This window comes from Bos javanicus, chromosome 7 (genome assembly GCF_032452875.1).
Source record: "Bos javanicus breed banteng chromosome 7, ARS-OSU_banteng_1.0, whole genome shotgun sequence".
Taxonomy (NCBI): domain Eukaryota; kingdom Metazoa; phylum Chordata; class Mammalia; order Artiodactyla; family Bovidae; genus Bos; species Bos javanicus.
In genome coordinates this window covers 29,991,741-30,010,262 of record NC_083874.1, presented here as the reverse complement: position 1 = coordinate 30,010,262, position 18,522 = coordinate 29,991,741, and the positions used below count along the sequence as shown (strand labels likewise).

The window sequence follows — 18,522 nt, the reverse complement described above, 5'->3', positions numbered from 1 at the left end:
TCTACAGTGTTTTCCTAGGAATATTAAGTAATACAGCCACTATGGAGAACAGTATGGAGATCCCTTAAAAAACTAAGATAGAGCTACCACATGACCCAGCAGTCCCACTCCTGGGCACGTGTGTGCCTATGTGCATATGAAGCCGCTCAGTCGTGTCCATCTCTTTGCAACCCCATGGACTGCAGCCTGCCAGCCTCCGCTGTCCATGAGATCCTCCAGGCAAGAATACTGAAGTGGGTTGCCATGCCCTCCTCCAGGGAACCTTTCCAACCCAGAGATCAAACCCCTGTCTCTACGTCTCTTAAACAGGCGGGCGGGTTCTTTACCACTAGCACCACGGGGGAAGCCACTCCTGGGCATATATATATATTCAGAGAAAACCATAATTTGAGAAGATACATGCACCCCATGTTCACTGCAGCACTATTTACAAGAGTCAAGACATGGAAGCAACCCAAGGTCCACTGACAGAGGAATGGATAAAGACAGAGTATGTACATGCAGTAGATCAGCCATTAAGAAGAATGAAATAATGCTATTTATAGAGATTACCATCCTAAGTGAAGTCAGACAAAGACTAATATTATACAATTCCCCTTATTGCAGAAACTGAAAAAAATTATACAATTGAACTTAACACTCACAAACATAGAAAAATTGACTCATGCTTACCAGGGGAAAGGTGGGAGGGAGAGAAACTGGGAATTGGGGATAAGGTGGATTTATTTAAAATCCCAAATTTTAAATAAACACACTATAATTAAAACAGATGATCAACAAGGAACTACTGTATAGCACAGGGAACTCTACTCAATATTCTGTAATAACCTAAATGGGAAAATAATTTGCAAAACAGATATATGCATACATATAACTGAACCACTTTGCTCTAACACCTGAAAGTTACACAAAACTTTAAATCAACTATATACTCCAACATCAAATAAAATTTTTCAATGTACCATCAAAATAAGATATCATTTACATCAGCACCCAAAACAATTATATACTTAGAAATAAGTCTAACAAAACATGCAGAAGATCTATACAAGATAAACTATAAAGCTGTGATAAATAACAACAAAGAACTAAATAAATTAAGCTAAATTCTATGCTTATGAGTAGAACAATTCAATATTGTCAAGAGGTCAGTCCTTCCAGCTTGATCTACACAATCAGTACAATCCCAATCAAAATTCCAACGAGTTTTTTTGTGGACATAAGGACAAAATGATTCTAAAGTTTCAACAGAGAAGCAAAGGACCCAGAATAGGCACCTCAATATTGAAGAACAAAGTCGCTCAACTGATACCACTCAACCTACACACTTACTACAAAGCTACAGTAATTAAGACAGTGTGGTACTAGTGAAACACACAAAGATCAGTGAAGCAGAGAGCCCAGAAATAGACTGACATAAACACTGTCAACAGGTGTTTGACAAAGTAGCAAAGACAACACAATGGAGCAGACAGTCTTTCAACAAGTGGTGCCTAGAACAACGGGACAGCCACGTGTAAAAAAATGAACACAAACTTATTTTAAGGTCTGTATGACCTCAAAACCTTCACAAAAGTTAACTCAAAATGGTTCATAGATCTAAGTGTAAAATACAAACCTTTATTAAATCCTAAAAGACCAAACCCTATTACATTCTAGGAAAAACCTGGATGCCCATAGTTATGGAATGATTTTTTAGATACAACACTGTAGGTACAATCTGTGAAAGAATTGATGAGCAGGATTTCATTAAAATTTTAAAACTTCTGCTCTGCTAAAGACAATGTCAAACAAATAAGAAGACAAGCCACAGAATGGAAAAAATATTTGCAAAAGACATTTGATAAAGGCCTATTATCCAAAATATACAAAGAACACTTAAAATGCAAAAAAAAAAAAAAAAAAAATTAAAAATGGGCAAACAACCTAAACAGCCACCTCACTTAAGAAGATATACAGACGGCAAATAAGCACATGAAAAGATGTTAACATCATTTATCACTAGAGAAGTGCAAATAAAACAATGAGACACCACTACATACCTACTAAAATGAACAAAATCCAAAACACAGACAACACTAAATGCTGTCAGGGACGTGAAGCAACAGAAACTCTCACTCACTGATGGTGGAAACGGAAAATGTACACCCACTTTGGAAGGCAAGTTTGTTGGTTTCTTACAAAATTAAACATGCTTACCATACACTGTTACATGGCAGTTTCTTATGTTAATAAACCTTGGCATGCTGTTACCATACGATCCAATAATCATGCTGTCTGGTATTTGCCCAAATGAACTGAAAACTCAGGTCAACTCAAAAGCCTGCACAAGGCTTTTGATGTTTGTAATAGTTCTATATCTAAGAGCCCCAACTTGGAAGCAACTAAGATATTCTTCAATAGCCTGAGTGGATAAATAAATACTGGTACGTCCAAACAATTGCATATTATTCAGCTCTAAAAAGAAATGACCTATCAAGCCACAAAATGACACGGAAGAAGCCTAAATGCATACAACTGAGTGAAAGAAGCCAATCTGAAAAAGCCACATGCTTCATGATACCAACAATACAACATTCGAGAAAAAGCAAAACTACAGAGACAGTAAAAAGATCAGTAGTGGCCAAGGGTGAGAGGGGGAGGAGAGAAGAACAAACAGAAAACAGATCTTCAGGGCAGTGAAACGGTTCTGTAGGATCCTCCAACCATCGATATGTGTCATTACACACTTGTCAAAACCTATAGGATGTCCAATACCAAGACCCTAATATAAATTATGGACACTGAGTGATGATGATGTGTCAGTGTGGGTCATCAACTGTATAAATGTACCACTCTGGTGAGAGATGCTGACAGTGGTGAGGAGGGCTGTGGGGAGGGGGGTAGTATTTGGGAACACTCAGTACTTCCCACTTGATTTTGCTGTGAACCTAAAAAAGCTCTAAAACAACAAAAGTTTATTAAATACAAAATAAAGAAAAAAAATGAAGGTTTTCTTAAACTACAGCTGAGTTAATAAAGACCAATAAAGACATTTTTGGTTTCCCTGCACTCATCCAAGGAAGAAAATTTTCCTAAGAAGCAATTTTTATAAACCATACAAAATTCTGCTTTATTCTGCTGTATATCAAACAATGAAAACACAATCTTTCCTTATTGCTAATTTTTGAAGACAACAGCAAAGAGAAACAAGCGTTCATGTGTAACCATGTCACAGCATTTGTCTCCCTATAATACCGCCACCCCTCCCTTCCTGACATTCTAGTCCACAGGTGTACGGCTCAGAGAATAACCTTAGAGATGATGCACAAACCTTTTCCATCACGAGGAGGGGCTCCCTTTGCTTTAAAACTGTCCACTGGTGCCTTCGTGTCTGTTTCCAAAGCAATGCTTATCTGTATCTCAGACTTGAACTTGGTGTATTTATTACTCAGCAACTGGTACCATTTTGGTGCCTAGAGAGTAACAAAGAAAGCAAAACTCCTTAATAGTTAATAGGAAATAAACAGTCGTGGGAAATGTTCTATAAGGTTGTAAATATATTTCCTGTAGCTTCTCAGAACTTCCTCCTCTTTTAAAGTATTTTTCCCCCACATTTTCCTCAAAAGAAATGAATCTTGCTTAGGAAACAAGATTAGTTTCCTGTTGGAAAAAAAAAACAAGCTAAAGTTTAGATTGCCTTGCTTGTTTTTATTCCTATGCTTCAACAGGTATGTGTATTTCTATCCTCACTCATATCATCGGTCTTACTTCATCCCTTATAACAACAACAAAGACTATCAGTTTTCCAGTTTCTAACCGCTCATTTTTCACTTCTTCTGTTATACCTTTTCTGCCTGCCACATTTCTGCTTTGTTCTGTTTATATCAAATCAGGAAAAGAAAAGCTTAGTGTTAATAAAAGCACAAACAAAATACTAAAGTAAGGTCCGGTGGTAGAGCTCTGGGTTATGAGCCATGTATTTGACTGATATCAAAATATAAAAGCTTTCTCACAGAATGAGGAATCCTAAAATACCTGAATAGCCACCCCGTCCCCTCAAACCCAAGAGTAACCTCAAGAATCCTAACACCCCAATCAGCCTGCAAAATCTCATGGCCCATGCTCACATGTACCAGTAGCCGCAGGGGCACCGTTTCAGTGCCTATAAACAGCATTCTTACTCTGAACACTGTAATAGAAAGGCAAAGGAACTGGGGATCAAAACCAAAAACCGCAGCTTCATATTCAAACTATGTTTATAGGTAAAATAGGATGAAATAAACCATACGTATTTTTTTTAATCCATAACCAAGTTTTTTTTAAGGCAAAAACTCATAGTTTGTTGTTGTATTTGTAACAGATATTTTCTAACTTTAAGCATTAGCCTAAAAAAAAAGACTTTTATTTGCTCACAGAATTTATGATATATTTTATTTTTCTAGTATTAACTCAGGAAAACAAATCTGGTTTCTTCTGTTTGTGTTTATTTACAGAGAATCAATTTACCTCGCAATTAAAATATTCTACTATCCAACTTCAAATATTTCTGCTGGCAAACAAAAAACATTAAGCAAGACAATATTTAGTTTTCCCAAAACTAACTTTGAAACATTCCTTTTTAACTCTGTTCACCAATATGAAGACTAACTGCCCTAAAGGACTAACCAGGTAAAAGCCACGCCAAGAGCATTTAGAGGCAAGAGTTTGGCTCGGACATCCTTCTCCTCAGAGGAGTTACCTTCTCTTTAACCAAAGAAACTACACAAGTATTCTGGGTCTAAGCCTAGAAGGAAAACCGTTCTTAGGACTTGGTGGGAAGAGAGGTGACCCAAGGATGGAGGAGAAACAAGTCCTTTTTATAAAGCATTTCAGTTTCTTTTGAATAGTTCCAAATTTGGGCCAGACTGACGGCCTTATTTGCAATTACACACATACTTTTGGAGATACTGCAAGGTGGGTCCCAGATGACCACAATAAACTGACTATTGTAATAAAGGGAGTCGTACAAGTTTTGGGGTCTCCCAGTGCATACAGAAGTTCTGTTTACACTATATTGTAGTTTAAGTGTGCAGCAGCATTATGCCTAAAAAAAATGTACATACCTTATTTAAAAAATACTTTATTGCTAAAAAATGCTAACTATCAGCTAAGCCTTCAGTGAGTCATAATCTTCTTACAATAGTAACATCAGAGATCACTGATCACAGATCATTTTAATGATGAAAATGTTTGAAATATTCCAGTTACCAAAATGTGAGCAAATGCTGCTGGAAAACGGCTCCAACAGATCTCCTTGACAACCAGTTGTCACAACTGGTTTAAAAAAAAAAGCATATCTGTGAAGCACAATAAACTGAAGTGCAATAAAAATGAAGTATGCCTTTATTTTTCTACCAGGAGCAGAAATGTCAGTAACAGATAAATTTTTCTTCACAGAATCCTCATTTAAGATCCAAATCCATCAAGGACTTTAAAATAAGAGAGAATATTTTTTTACTTTATTTTGTGGAGAAAGTAGGACCAAAAAATGTCATTAAGAAAAACTGAAACTAAGAACTTCTAAAGTCAATAACATACAAAAAAAGTTGTAAGATTCTTTAAAAGACTTGCAATAACAAAAGCATAATCAAGACCCTGAGTCGTTTTACCATCTTGCCAAGGGAATACTATTTACATAACAAATGTGTTTCACGAAGTTCCCTTACTCTTAATACAAAAGGCATGCAAGCAGCAGGAAGCCGGAACGCCAATTAGATGGATGCTAGGAAAGCCGGCAAAATTCAGGTTTAAACGGAAAGAAGTAGGGAAAACCACTAGGCCATTCAGGTATGACCTAATTCAAATCCCTTATGATTATTCAGTGGAGGCGATGAAGAGACTCAAGGGATTAGATCTGACAGAGTGCCTGGAGAACTATGGACAGAGGTTCGTAACATTGTACAGGAGTTAGTGACCAAAATTATCTCAAAGAAAAAGAAATGCAAGAAGGCAAAGTGGTTGTCTGAGGAGGCTTTACACATAGCTGAGGAAAGAAGAGAAGCAAAAAGCAAGAATGGGAAAGATACACCCAACTGAATGCAGAGTTCCCAGAGAATAGCAAGGAGAGATAAGAAGGGCTTCTTAAATGAACCATGCAAAGAAGTAGAGGAAAACAACAGAATGGGAAAGACTAGGGATCTCTTCAAGAAAATCAGAGATACCAAGGGAATATTTCATGCAAGGATGGGCACGATAAAAGACAAAACAGTTAGGACCTAACAGAGGCAGAAGAGATTTAAAAGAAGTGACAAGAATACACAGAAGAACAATACAAAAAATTCTTAATGACCCAGATAACCACAATGGTGTGGTCACTCACCTAGAGCCTGACATGCTGGAGTCTGAAGTTAAGTGGGCCTTAGGAAGCAACACTACAAACAAGGCTAGTGGAGGTGATGGAATTCCAGCTGAGTATTTCAAATCCTAAAAGATGATGTTGTTAAAGTGCTGCACGCAATATGTCAGCAAATTTGGAAAACTCAGCAATGGCCACAGGACTGGGAAAGGTCAGTTTTCATTACAATCCCAAAGAAAGGCAGTGCCAAAGAATGTACAAATTAGGGTATAATTGCATTCATTTAGCATGCTAGTAAGGTTATGCTCAAAATCCTTCAAGCAAGGCTTCTGCAGTATGTGAACCAAGAACTTCCAGACATACAAGCTGGGTTTAGAAAAGGCAAAGGAACCAGAGATTAAATTGCCAACATTTGTTGGAACGTAGACAAAGCAAGGGAATTCAAGAAAAAATCTACCTCTGCTTCATTAACCAGGCTAAAGTCTTTGACTGCATGGATCATAACAAACTGTGGAAAATTCTTAAAGAGATGGAAATACTAGACTACCTTACCTGTCTCCTGAGAAACCTGTATGCGGGTTCAGATGCAACAGTCAGAACCTTACAGGGAACAACTGACTGATTCAAAACTGGGAAAGGAGTACAATAAGGCTGTAAATTGTCACCCTGTTTATTTAACTTATATGCAGAGTACATTATGTGAACTGCCAGACTGGATGGATCACAAGCTGGAATCAAGACTGCCATGAGAAATATCAACAACCTCAGACATGCAGACGATACCACTCTAAAGGCAGAAAGAGAAGAACTAAAGAGCCTCTTGATGAGGGTGAAAAAGCTGGCTTAACTCTCAACATTCAAAAAGCAAAAATCATAGTATCTGGTCCCACCACTTCATGGCAAATAGAAGGGGGAAAAAATGGAAGCAGTGCCAGACTTTATTTTCTTGGGCTACAAAATCACTGAAGAAGGGGACTGCAGCCATGAAATTAAAAGATGCTTGCTCCTTGGAAGGAAAGGAATGACAAACCTTGACAGTGTATTAAAAAGCAGAGACATCACTTTGACAATAAAGGTCCATATAGCCAAAGCGATGATTTTTCCAGTTGTCATGTATGGAAGAGGGAGTTGGGCCATAAAGAAGGCTGAGTGCCAAAAAATTGATGCCTTTGAATTATGGTGCTGGAGAAGACTCTTGAGATTCCGTTGTTGGACTGCAAGGAGATCAAACCAGTCAATCCTAAAGGAAATCAACCCTGAATATTCACTAGAAGGACTGTGCTGAAACTGAAGCTCCAATACTGTGGCCATGTGATGTGAAGAGATGACTCACTGGAAAAGACCCTGATGCTGGGAACAATTGAAGGCAAAAAGAGAAGAGCACAGCAGAGGATGAAATGGTTAGACAGCACCACTGACGAAATGGTTAGATAGCATCACCGACTCAATGGACATGAATCTGAGCAAAATTGGGAAATAATGAAGGACAGGGAAGCCTGGTGTGATGTAGTCCATGGGGGTCACAAAGAGTTGGACATGACTTAGTGACTGAACAACATGACAGCCTCGGTAAGTGCCTTAAGTTTGAGATGGCAGCATGAAATGCAGGATATTAGATGGATCAGGAGGGAAAACCAACTGGAAAGGGTTGGCTCTGGAGGCCAGGAAAGGGACGTGTCAAGGAAGACGTCTGGAAGGAGAGCAGTGACCATCACTGAAGCAAGGAACTCTAAAAGAGGAGCACTTTGAAGGTGAAGTGCAGGAGCTGAACACATTAAACGTAAAGGTAATAGCAACTTGAACACAGATGTGAACTCAGAAGTTTCTTTGAGAGATACGTCTAGGTCAAAGGAAGGATCAAAAGGTCAGGATTTTCTAAACCAAATTCAGCTTAAGAACTAAGAACTACCATACCATATACCATGGTACGAGCCCATGATCTATTAGGTCTAACAGTCCATGTCCTTTCCATCAATGTCTTATCTACTGAAAATAACCAACTGTTTGGCAGAGTCCATAACAAAACATCAAAAGCTCAGTACCTGCTTTGTTTCTTGAGCAGTTCTTAAGTCTAGAACAACGTAACCAATAGTTTCTCTGGCTGAAGTTGAAGGATCCAAGGCAAAACACTGCAGTTTGATAGGAGTACGCTGTAGCCTGTAACATAACAATTCATGTGATAAATAAAATCACTTTTGCTTAATACTGAACTTTCTATTTGCTTTGAAAAACCTACTTACTACTACTATTCAAGACAACTATTATTTTGTTGGATAACCTATACCTGTTCTGTGCTTTCTAAAAAACTCTTCAACTTCCATGAACTATTAATTATGTCTACTTATCTATATACCAACTATACACAAAACATGTAAAAAAAAAAAATTTAAGTCTCTCTCATCCAAGAAGCTAACATCTAGGTCAATGTTTCTCAAGCTTCTGTGACACACAGAATGTTTTCAAAGTCAAAAATTACCGTTAATCCTCAAGACTGATTTTAAATTGTTTTTCTTAGACTTACATAAAGCTTCAAAAACACATATATATGCCTTTTTTTTAGGTTTTTTTTATGTAGATGAAAGAAATCTTTATTGAATCTGTTACAATATTGCTTCTGTTTAACGTTTTAGTTTTATGGCCCTGAGGCATGGATCTTAGCTCCCAGACTAGGGATGAAACCTGCACCCCTGCACTGGAAGGGAAGTCCCTATTTATATGCTTATAACTCTTTTTGTTGCTAAAAAAAAAATGAAAGAAACTTAAGAATTAAATGTCATAACATTGTAGATCATTAAAATTAAGTTAAAAACAATTCAGTGTAATACATGATAAGGTCATGTAAGCATGAGCTTGACTTATGCAACATGGCTTCTTTTGAGTCTGGAACCCCTACATACATAGTAAGCTGACTGGATTTTGCCATCACTGCCATTATCTAATGGAATGACTGGGCACAAAAGTCATCATTTATGTATTTATCTGTGTTATTTTCTCAGTCTACTAAATACAGAGTGGTGCCACTTTATAACAACACAATCATATACACAAACACCAATGCAGGCACTAGTATCTCAATATGAAGACATTGTCTGAGCAGATATTCCAGAAGTCACTAAGATTAAATGCAAAATTTTAGTCTCCTCTAGGAATTTAATACCATTTCAAAGAAACTCATGGACTAATCCAGGGGATCTTCCCAATCAAACCCAGGTTTCCTGCACTGCAGGCGGATTCTTTACCACCTGAGCTACCAGGGAAGCCTACCTAGATATATACACACACACACACACACACATATACAGTAGCTCTGCTGGTAAAGAACCCACCTGCAATGCACGAGACCCCAGTTCCATTCCTGGGTCAGGAAGTTCCCTTGGAGAAGGGATAGGCTACCCACTCCAGTATTCTTGGGCTTCCCTGGTGGCTCAGATGGTAAAGAATCCACCTGCAATGCAGGAAACCCCAGTTCAATCCCTGGGTTGGGAAGATCCCCTAGAGGGCATGGCAACCCACTCCAGTATTCTTGCCTGGAGAATCCCCATGGCAGAGGAGCCTGGTGGTCCATAGACCACAAAGAGTTGGACATGACTGAGCAACTAAGCACAGCACAGTACCTTCAAGCATGCACACATGTGCGTGCACACACACACATCACAAATTGAAACAACAGCTGAACAGATTGAAAATAACAATCACCTGTGCTGATGAAGTGCTTTCCTGTCAATTTCCCAGGCTAACTCAGTAGCAAATTCCGGCTGGTCTGTATGGTCCACAGGATCAGTAGCCAACTGCTCTCCATCAAACTTTGCTTCTACTATAAGCATATGTTTTGGACGTTTGGGGAAATGGCGACCTAGAAAAAGAAGACTGTACAGGTTAACTGGAAGTGTACAAAAATCAAATACGGTCCCTTGGCATGTAAGTTTTAAAAACTGACATGTTAACAGTGGTTAACTTATCATGTATTCCATAAACTAACTCACTAGCACATACTCACATATATACTCAAATTCATGATTCATAAAAACATTAGTCAAATTGGAAGCTGTAATTAATAAATTAGTGCTTCTCTAACACTAATGTGCAATGAATCAGCCAAGGTCCTGTAAAATGTAGATTCTGGTTCAACTGGTCTGGGATGGGCCCAGGATTCTGCATTTCTAACAAGATCCCAGGAGATGTCAACGGTGTTGTTCTTGGTTCACACTTTGAGCAGCAATGATCTCAATAACATTCAGAATTAAAGTGTTAAAAATGTAATTATACCAATTTTAGATATTACTAAAATCACTGCAGACAGTGACTGCAGCCACAAAATTAAAAGATGCTTATTCCTTGGAAGAAAACCGATGACCAACCTAGACAGCATATTAAAAAGCAGAAACATCACTTTGCCAACAAAGGTCCATCTAGTCAAAGCTATGGTTTTTCCAGTAGTCAAGTATGGATGTGAGAGCTGGACCATAAAGAAGTCTGAGCACTGAAGAACTGATGCTTTCAAACTGTGGTGCTGGAGAAGACTCTTGAGAGTCCCTTGGATAGCAATGAGATCAAAGCAGTCAATCCTAGAGGAAATCAACCCTAAATATTCATTAGAAGGATTGATGCTGAAGCTGAAGCTCCAATACCTTTGCCACCTGAAACGAAGAGGTGACTCCCTGATGCTGGCAAAGATTGAGGACAGGAGGCATAGGGGGCAACAGAGGACAAGATGGTTGGATGGCATCACTGACTCAATGGTAATGAGTTTGAGCAAATTCTGAGAGATAGTGAAGGACACGGAAGCTTGTCATGCTGACTCCATGGGGTCGCAAAGAGTCAGACAGGACAGAGCAACTGAACAACAACTAATACCAGTATTTAATATAGAACAGGTTATCTGGAGAGTTAAGAAATAATCAAATTAGCAAAAACAAATTTACCTGAATCTTAATTTTCCTGTTAACACAGTAACAGGATCAATGTGACCACATGGACCACAGCCTTGTCTAACTCAGTGAAACCATGAGCGCCATGCTGTGTAGGGCCACCCAAGACAAACAGGTCATGGTGGAGAGTTCTGACAAAGCATGGTCCACTGGAGAAGGGAATGGTAAACCATTTCAGTATTCTTGCCTTGAGAACCCCATGAAGAGTATGAAAAGGCAAAAAGATAGGACGCCGAAAGATGAACTACCCAGGTCAGTAGGTGCCCAATATGCTACTGGAGATCAGTGGAGAAATAACTCCAGAAAGAATGAAGAGACAGAGCCAAAGCACAAACAACACCCAGTTGTGGATGTGATTGGTGATGGAAGTAAAGTCCGATGCTGTAAAGAGCAATAATGCATAGGAACCTGGAATGTTAGGTCCATGAATCAAGGCAAACTGGAGGTGGTCAAACAGGAGATGGCAAGAGTGAACATCCACATTTTAGGAATCAAGAGAATTAAAATGGACTGGAATGGGTGAATTTAACTCAGACGACAATTTAACTCAGAAGACAATTACATCTATTACTGTGGGCAAGAATCCCTTAGAAGAAATGGAGTAACCATCATTGTCAGAAAGAGTCTGAAATGCAGTACTTGGATACAATCTCAAAAATGACAGAATGATCTCTGTTCATTTCCAAAGCAAACCATTCAATATCACAGTAATCCAAGTCTATGCCCTGACCAGTAATGCTAAAGAAGCTGAACAGTTCTATGAAGACCTACAAGACCTTCTACAACTAACACCCAAAAAAGATGTCTTTTTCATTATAGGGGACTGGAATGCAAAAGTAGGAAGTCAAGAAATATCTGGAGTAACAGGCAAATTTGGCCTTGGAGTACAGAATGAAGCAGGGCAAAGACTAACAGAGTTTTGCCAAGAGAACACACTGGTCATAGCAAACACCCTCTTCCAACAACACAAGGGAAGGCTCTACACGTGGACATTACCAGATGTTCAATACCAAAATCAGATTGATTAAATTCTCTACAGCCAAAGATGGAGAAGTTCCATACAGTCAGCAAAAACAAGACTGTGGCACAGACCATGAACTCCTTATTGCCAAATTCAGACTTAAATTGAAGAAAGTAGGGAAAACCACTAGACCATTCAGGTATGACCTAATTATGACCAAATCCCTTACAATTATACAGTGGAAGTGACAAATAGATTCAAGGTTTTAGATCTGACAGAGTGCCTGAAGAACTATGGATGGAGGTTCATGGCATTATACAGAAGGCAGGGATCAAGACCATCCCCAAGGAAAAGAAATGGAAAAAGGCAAAATGGTTGTCTGACGAGGCCTAACAAATAGCTGTGAATAGAAGAGAAGCGAAAGGCAAAGGAGAAAAGGAAAGATACCCATATGAATGCAGAGTTCCAAAGAATAGCAAGAACAGATAAGAAAGCCTTCCTCAGCTATCAGTGCAAAGAAATAGAGGAAAACAATAGAATGGGAAAGTCTAGAGATCTCTTCAAGAAAACTGGAGATGGTAGGACCTAACAGAAGCAGAAGATATTAAGAAGAAGTGGCAAGAATACACAGAACTATACAAAAAAGATCTTCACGACCCAGATAATCACGATGGTGTGATCACTCACCTAGAGCCAGACATCCTGGAATGTGAAGTCAAGTGGGCCTTAGGAAGCATCACTATGAACAAAGCTAGTGGAGATGATGGAATTCCAGTTGAGCTATTTCAAATTCTAAAAGATGAATTTGGGAAAGTACTGCACTCAATATGCCAGCAAATTTGAAAAACTCAGCAGTGGCTACAGGACTGGAAAAGGTCACCTTTCATTCCAATCCCAAAGAAAGGCAATGCCAATGAATGCTCAAACTACAGCACAATTACACTCGACTCACACACTAGTAAAGTAATGCTCAAAATTCTCCAAGCCAGGCTTCAACAGTACGTGAGCCATGAACTTCCAGATGTTCAAGCTGGATTTAGAAAAGGCAGAAGAACCAGAGATCAAATTGCCAACATCCATCGGATCATCAGAAAAGCAAGAGTGTTCCAGAAAAACATCTACTTCAGCTTTATTGACTATGCCGAAGCCTTTGATTGTGTGGATCACAAAAAAAGTAGAAAATTCTGAAAGAGATGGGAATACTAGACCACCTGACCTGCCTCCTGAGAAATTTGTAAGCAGGTCAAGAAGCAACAGTTAGAACTGGACATGGAACAACAGACTGGTTCCAAATAGGAAAAGGAGTACGTCAAGGCTGCATATTGTCACCCTGCTTATTTAACTTTTATGCACAGTACATCATGAGAAACACTGGGCTGGAAGAAGCACAAGCTGGAATCAAGATTGCTGGGAGAAATATTAATTATCTCAGATATGCAGATGACACCACCCTTATGGCAGAAAGCGAAGAAGAACTAAAGAGCCTCTTGATGAAAGTGAAAGGAAAGTGAAAAAGTTGGCTTAAAATTCAACATTCAGAAAACTAAGATCATGGCATCTGGTCCCATCACTTCATGGGAAATAGATGGGGAAACAGTGGAAACAGTGTCAGACTTTATTTTGGGGGGCTCCAAAATCACTGCAGATGGTGACTGACTGCAGCCATGAAATTAAAAGATGCTTACTCCTTGGAAGAAAAGTTATGACCAACCTAGACAGTAAATTCAAAAGCAGAGACCTTACTTTGCCAACAAAGGTCCGTCTAGTCAAGGCTGTGGTTCTTCCAGTGGTCATGTATGGATGTGAGAGTGGGACTACACGGAAAGCTGAGCGCTGAAGAACTGATGCTTTTGAGCCGTGGTGCTGGAGAGCCACAAGGTGTTGGACTGCAAGGAGACCCATCAGTCCATCCCAAAGGAGATCAGTCCTTAATGTTCATTGGAAGGACTGATGCTGAAGCTGAAACTCCAGTACTTGGTCCATGTGATACGAAGAACTGACTCATTTGAAAGACCCTGATGCTAGGAAAGATTGAAGGCGGAAGGAGAAGGGGACAAGAGAGGATGAGATGGTTGGATGGCATCCATCCATGACTCAATGAACATGAGTTTGAGTCAACTCTGGGAGTTGGCAATGGACAGGGAGGGCTGGCATGCTGCAGTCCATGGGGTCGCAAAGAGTTGGACACAACTGAGCGACTGAACTGAACTAACAGAGTAAAGGATACTTTACAAATTAGCCAAAGGAAAATAAACACATTCATTCATTCATGTTATTTTCAATGGCAATGCTATACACTATCAGGAAATATTAAAATATACACATTACTGTTCATCTGTACTGCCTGACTTCATTCCTTCAGTTTGCTGAAGACATATTCAGGGTTAGGTTTATGCCAGAAAATGGGATGCAAAAGGAAGAAAACAGAGTATGTGTTCTTGAAGAGTTGAGGGTCTAGTGGAAACAGACTTAACACAGTGCAAAAAAAAAACAACACTAAAAAAGAAATAAGCACTAAGCATCTTACAGCCAGCATGTCTGCAGGTCTGGTGAGGGGGTTTCCGTGAGGGGCGTTTAACCACAGTTAAATGAGTACATCCCTCCTGCCACTTACCCTGGTTCAAGCTGCTTAAAAGGAATTAGGCTGGTCATAAAGACCTTGATTGCAAACCTGTAGTGTCAACCAAAAGTTTTCATCTGAAACTCCCTATGAAGAGTCTTGCCGCACTGGGCATGGCTCTCCCAATTAGAACTCAGGGGCCTCTCACAGGACATCATTGTTGGCTGCTCTAATCGATCACTAAGCTTCACAAATGAATTTCATATGTGTCCAAAAACACCCCTATATTTTCAGACTATCCTAACTACAACTTCCAATTAGCTTGAAAACAGAGGATAAGTATGGGACCAACAGGTGCCTGCCTCGTCCCAAAGACAAAGAAGATCTTGAAAACAGAAACCCTTATCATTCTCATCCGTGGAATCTAGTACTTAGCCCAAAGTCTGCTCATGGTAGAGGCCCAGTGATGTTCTTTTGAATAAAGAGCACTTCTAGAAGCATAGCCAAGAAATTGCAAGCAGTTCAAATAGTTGAAGGACCGGGAACATATGAATACACACAGCAGGAGAGAGAAGGCTGAAAAGGGAGGTCACAAGTCTACCCTAAAGGGCCATGTATGCCACTCTAAGCAGGACCTTATCCCTCAGCACATCAAAGGACTTTAAGAAAATTAGATTGGCATTTCAGAAGTTACCCCTGACAGTAAGGCGGACAGTGTTTTCTGAAAACATTTATGAAACAGACCACTGAGATTACTACAGTAGATTAGGGGGATCATGACAGCCCCACAGCAAGGCACCCATAATGGAAACTCGTTCATTTAAAAGTTTACATTTTTTAAAAAGTTATATAAAGTACCTACTATTATTTTTAAAATAAAATCAACACTTGGTGACCATCTGGATGTTGGGGATGGAGAGGGAACCCAGGAAGACGTTGACTCCCAGCGTCTTGGCTTGAAGCAACAGTGTGGTTACAATGAATAGAAATACAAACACAAAAGGAGGAACGGCTTGGAGGTCTGCATATGTTTATAGCAACACCTAACTGACCTTCCCAATTCCAGGCTCTCTGGAAACCACCACACTCAATCCCACAGTGGTCTGAGTTGTCTAATCACCTAGAAGGACTCTTCTATCCTTGATTACCTACCAACCAAGGCACTTCGGCCATCAACCTAATCCACCTCCCAAACCTGTGTTTACAGACTGTATCATTTATTTTTAATTTATTTACATTACATCCCAACATATTATGTCCTGCACATTAATTTGACCTCCCTAAGGAGACAGAACCTACAACCTTGAAGGGAAAGAGAGTGCCTTACATTTCTATTACCTCATAGCATGGGCCACAGTCCAAAAGCTTTTTGTTCACCAAATTACAAGGGGATTTTAGTCCTATGTCTTTAAACAGTCAGTAACCTAACAGTTAAATCTTCCCCAACACTATGGATTCCGGCCCATCTTCTCCTTCAAATGTTTTCTTTCCTCTCACCTCCCAAAGAGTGCCAGGCCTCCGTGAAGTATCTCCCCTGAAGGGCAGGGGTCCCCAGCCATTCCTCTCACCATTCAAGATGACTCCTTTTTGTCATATTATTCAAAACCTAACCTCAATTTAGCCATCAACTTCTATATCCTCCACTTCCCTGTTCTCCAACCACACTGAATCCAAGCAATCAAAGAACATGTCTAGCTTTACTATCCCTTAAACACCACTGGCTCTTCCCTTTGCCTGGAATGCCCTTCCTTTCTTTTTTCTCCCCCTGACAAATTTTTAATCATTCTTTATGACCAAAAAAAAAAAAAAAAGTCATCTCCTTTGGGAAAAACGTTCCCAGCTTCCCAGACAGAGGTGGTCATTCTTTCTTCCACACCTTGATAAGTATTTATTGTTCAGGCTACACCAGTAGCTTTTGGAACCAGGTCTGTTGTGTTTTTATTCCCAGCACAGTGCCTGACACTCAGCGAGTCTCCAAACAAACCCAACTTCTGGGCATGTGCAACAGACCCTCTTGACAACTGCAGTCCTCTAAGCACCCGGTAGAGTGCTATATATGGAAGGGCCCCCCACAAAGACATCTGAAAATGCAAGAACACATAAACACTTCTGAAAAATGCAAGAAATATGTATTTGAGTCAAAGCAAAGTTCTCAACACTGATACCAGGAGGTCACTGAACAGAACGTGCTTTCCAGGTGCTTTTCAGCTATTATAAGCAGCATCGATATGCTGCTTCTGATGGAAACTTTCTCCAACATTCACTGGGTCTACGGCTAATCACGATAAGTATCACCTCCCTTAATAGCAATGGCACCCACTCCAGTACTCTTGCCTGGAAAATCCCATGGACGGAAGAGCCTGGTAGGCTGCAGTCCATGGGGTCGCTATGAGTCGGACACGACTGAGCGACTTCACTTTCACTTTAATAGCTCTCATACTCCCACTCCCTCGGGGGACTTTTAAATCATCTGCCCAACAGACCTTACGGCATACAACTTCAAACAAGTCTCTGGGGACCGCACCAGCGACGATGACAGGGTTCTTCAGGTTAACAAAGCCTCGGTCCCACACTACTCCGTTAACATTTAAGCAGCAGCAGCTGCAAACGCCAAGTCCCCGGTAGCTCACCTTCTAGGATGGACACGACGATGAGCAGTTGGTCGGACTTGGACACCATGGTCGCGGTCGGCGGCCGGTAGGCGGGGGTCTGCTGGGAGGAAGAGGGGCCCGGGTGAGTGGTGGGCAGCCGGCGACCCCTGCCCGAACTCCCGGCGAAGCTCCCGCCGCCCTCCCACAGCCCCGGACACCAGGATCCCGCTCGGCGGTCGGCCTGCAGCGCGCCAGGCTCCCCGGCCCGGGGCCGCCAGTCCACCCGGCCCGGCCTGTCTGCAGGCAGACAGGAGCCCGCCGCCAGAGGACCTTTTGCCGCCTGGGTAAAACCTTTCACACACCCGGACTGCTGCCGCCGCGGCCGCCGCAGTTCCCCGCTTCCGCCTAGCAACCAGGCCCGCAGGCCTAGAGCCCCGGGAAGGCTGGAGGACAAAGGGTGATAGAGATCAGGGCTGTCGAGGATAGAACGCCCCTCAGCCCTCCTCACCTCCTACGCTTTTACGCTACGTTCCAGAGCCCTGAAGAAAAGACTAGCCGTTACCTCACAGCGCCCCCTGCTAGCCGGACCGGAGAAAGCGGGCGACTTGGAGGAGACCAACTGCGCAGGCGCACTACTGCAGTAACCCCTTCCCGAACTTCCCCAGTATGGAACGTGAATGTATTGTATTCTCTGCTTTTCGTCCTAGACAAAACCTGGGAAATACATCAATATAGATTTAGAAAACCAAAAAACCTAGCTCTGTTCAGGCCACCAGTGTCAATACTGCTTAAAAGTTAAATCCTGGAAAAATAATGATTTAAGTCTGAACTCTAAAATCAACTAAAATTGTCCTGGCGGCAGCTCAGGTTTCACGCTTTGTAAACTAAAGTAGTGTCATTACGGTAACTGCTGTAACTGCTGGCAGTGACGTAAGCTCGCTGAGAATTTCCTGTACAGTAAAAACTACCCTAAAACAAAAACATTGTCACGTGGGCAGGAAAATTAAAGGTATAGGTTCTTCTACCCCCTAACGACAAAGTAATTAGCGAAATCAAAACCAGAAATTAAAAAGCATCTAAAAGCTTCATTTTAGATGACATTTCCCCCTTTCCATGCCTTCTCCCCCACACACTTCAGGCTTTATTTTAGGAAAGATTAGAAGTCT

The 18,522-nt window shown here is 40.7% G+C and overlaps 1 protein-coding gene across 5 annotated transcripts in view; it reads right to left on the bottom strand.

The window, feature by feature from the left end:
• CEP120 (centrosomal protein 120) overlaps positions 1–18,241 on the bottom strand; it is an 87,098-nt gene extending 68,857 nt beyond the window's left edge. The window contains exons 1-5 of one of the 5 annotated variants that reach the window (XM_061422934.1): positions 17,919–18,241; positions 17,396–17,477; positions 10,013–10,169; positions 8,359–8,473; positions 3,314–3,455 (exon numbers count right to left, since the gene is read on the bottom strand). In XM_061422934.1, the coding sequence (XP_061278918.1) occupies positions 3,314–3,455; positions 8,359–8,473; positions 10,013–10,169; positions 17,396–17,444 (463 nt within the window). In that variant the 5' untranslated portion in view covers positions 17,445–17,477; positions 17,919–18,241. Of the gene's footprint in view, positions 1–3,313; positions 3,456–8,358; positions 8,474–9,642; positions 9,752–10,012; positions 10,170–17,395; positions 17,478–17,718; positions 17,872–17,918 lie in introns of those variants that run through there. The other 4 variants (XM_061422932.1, XM_061422933.1, XM_061422936.1 and 1 more) reach the window with 4 other exon arrangements.
• Positions 18,242–18,522: the final 281 nt, after the last annotated feature.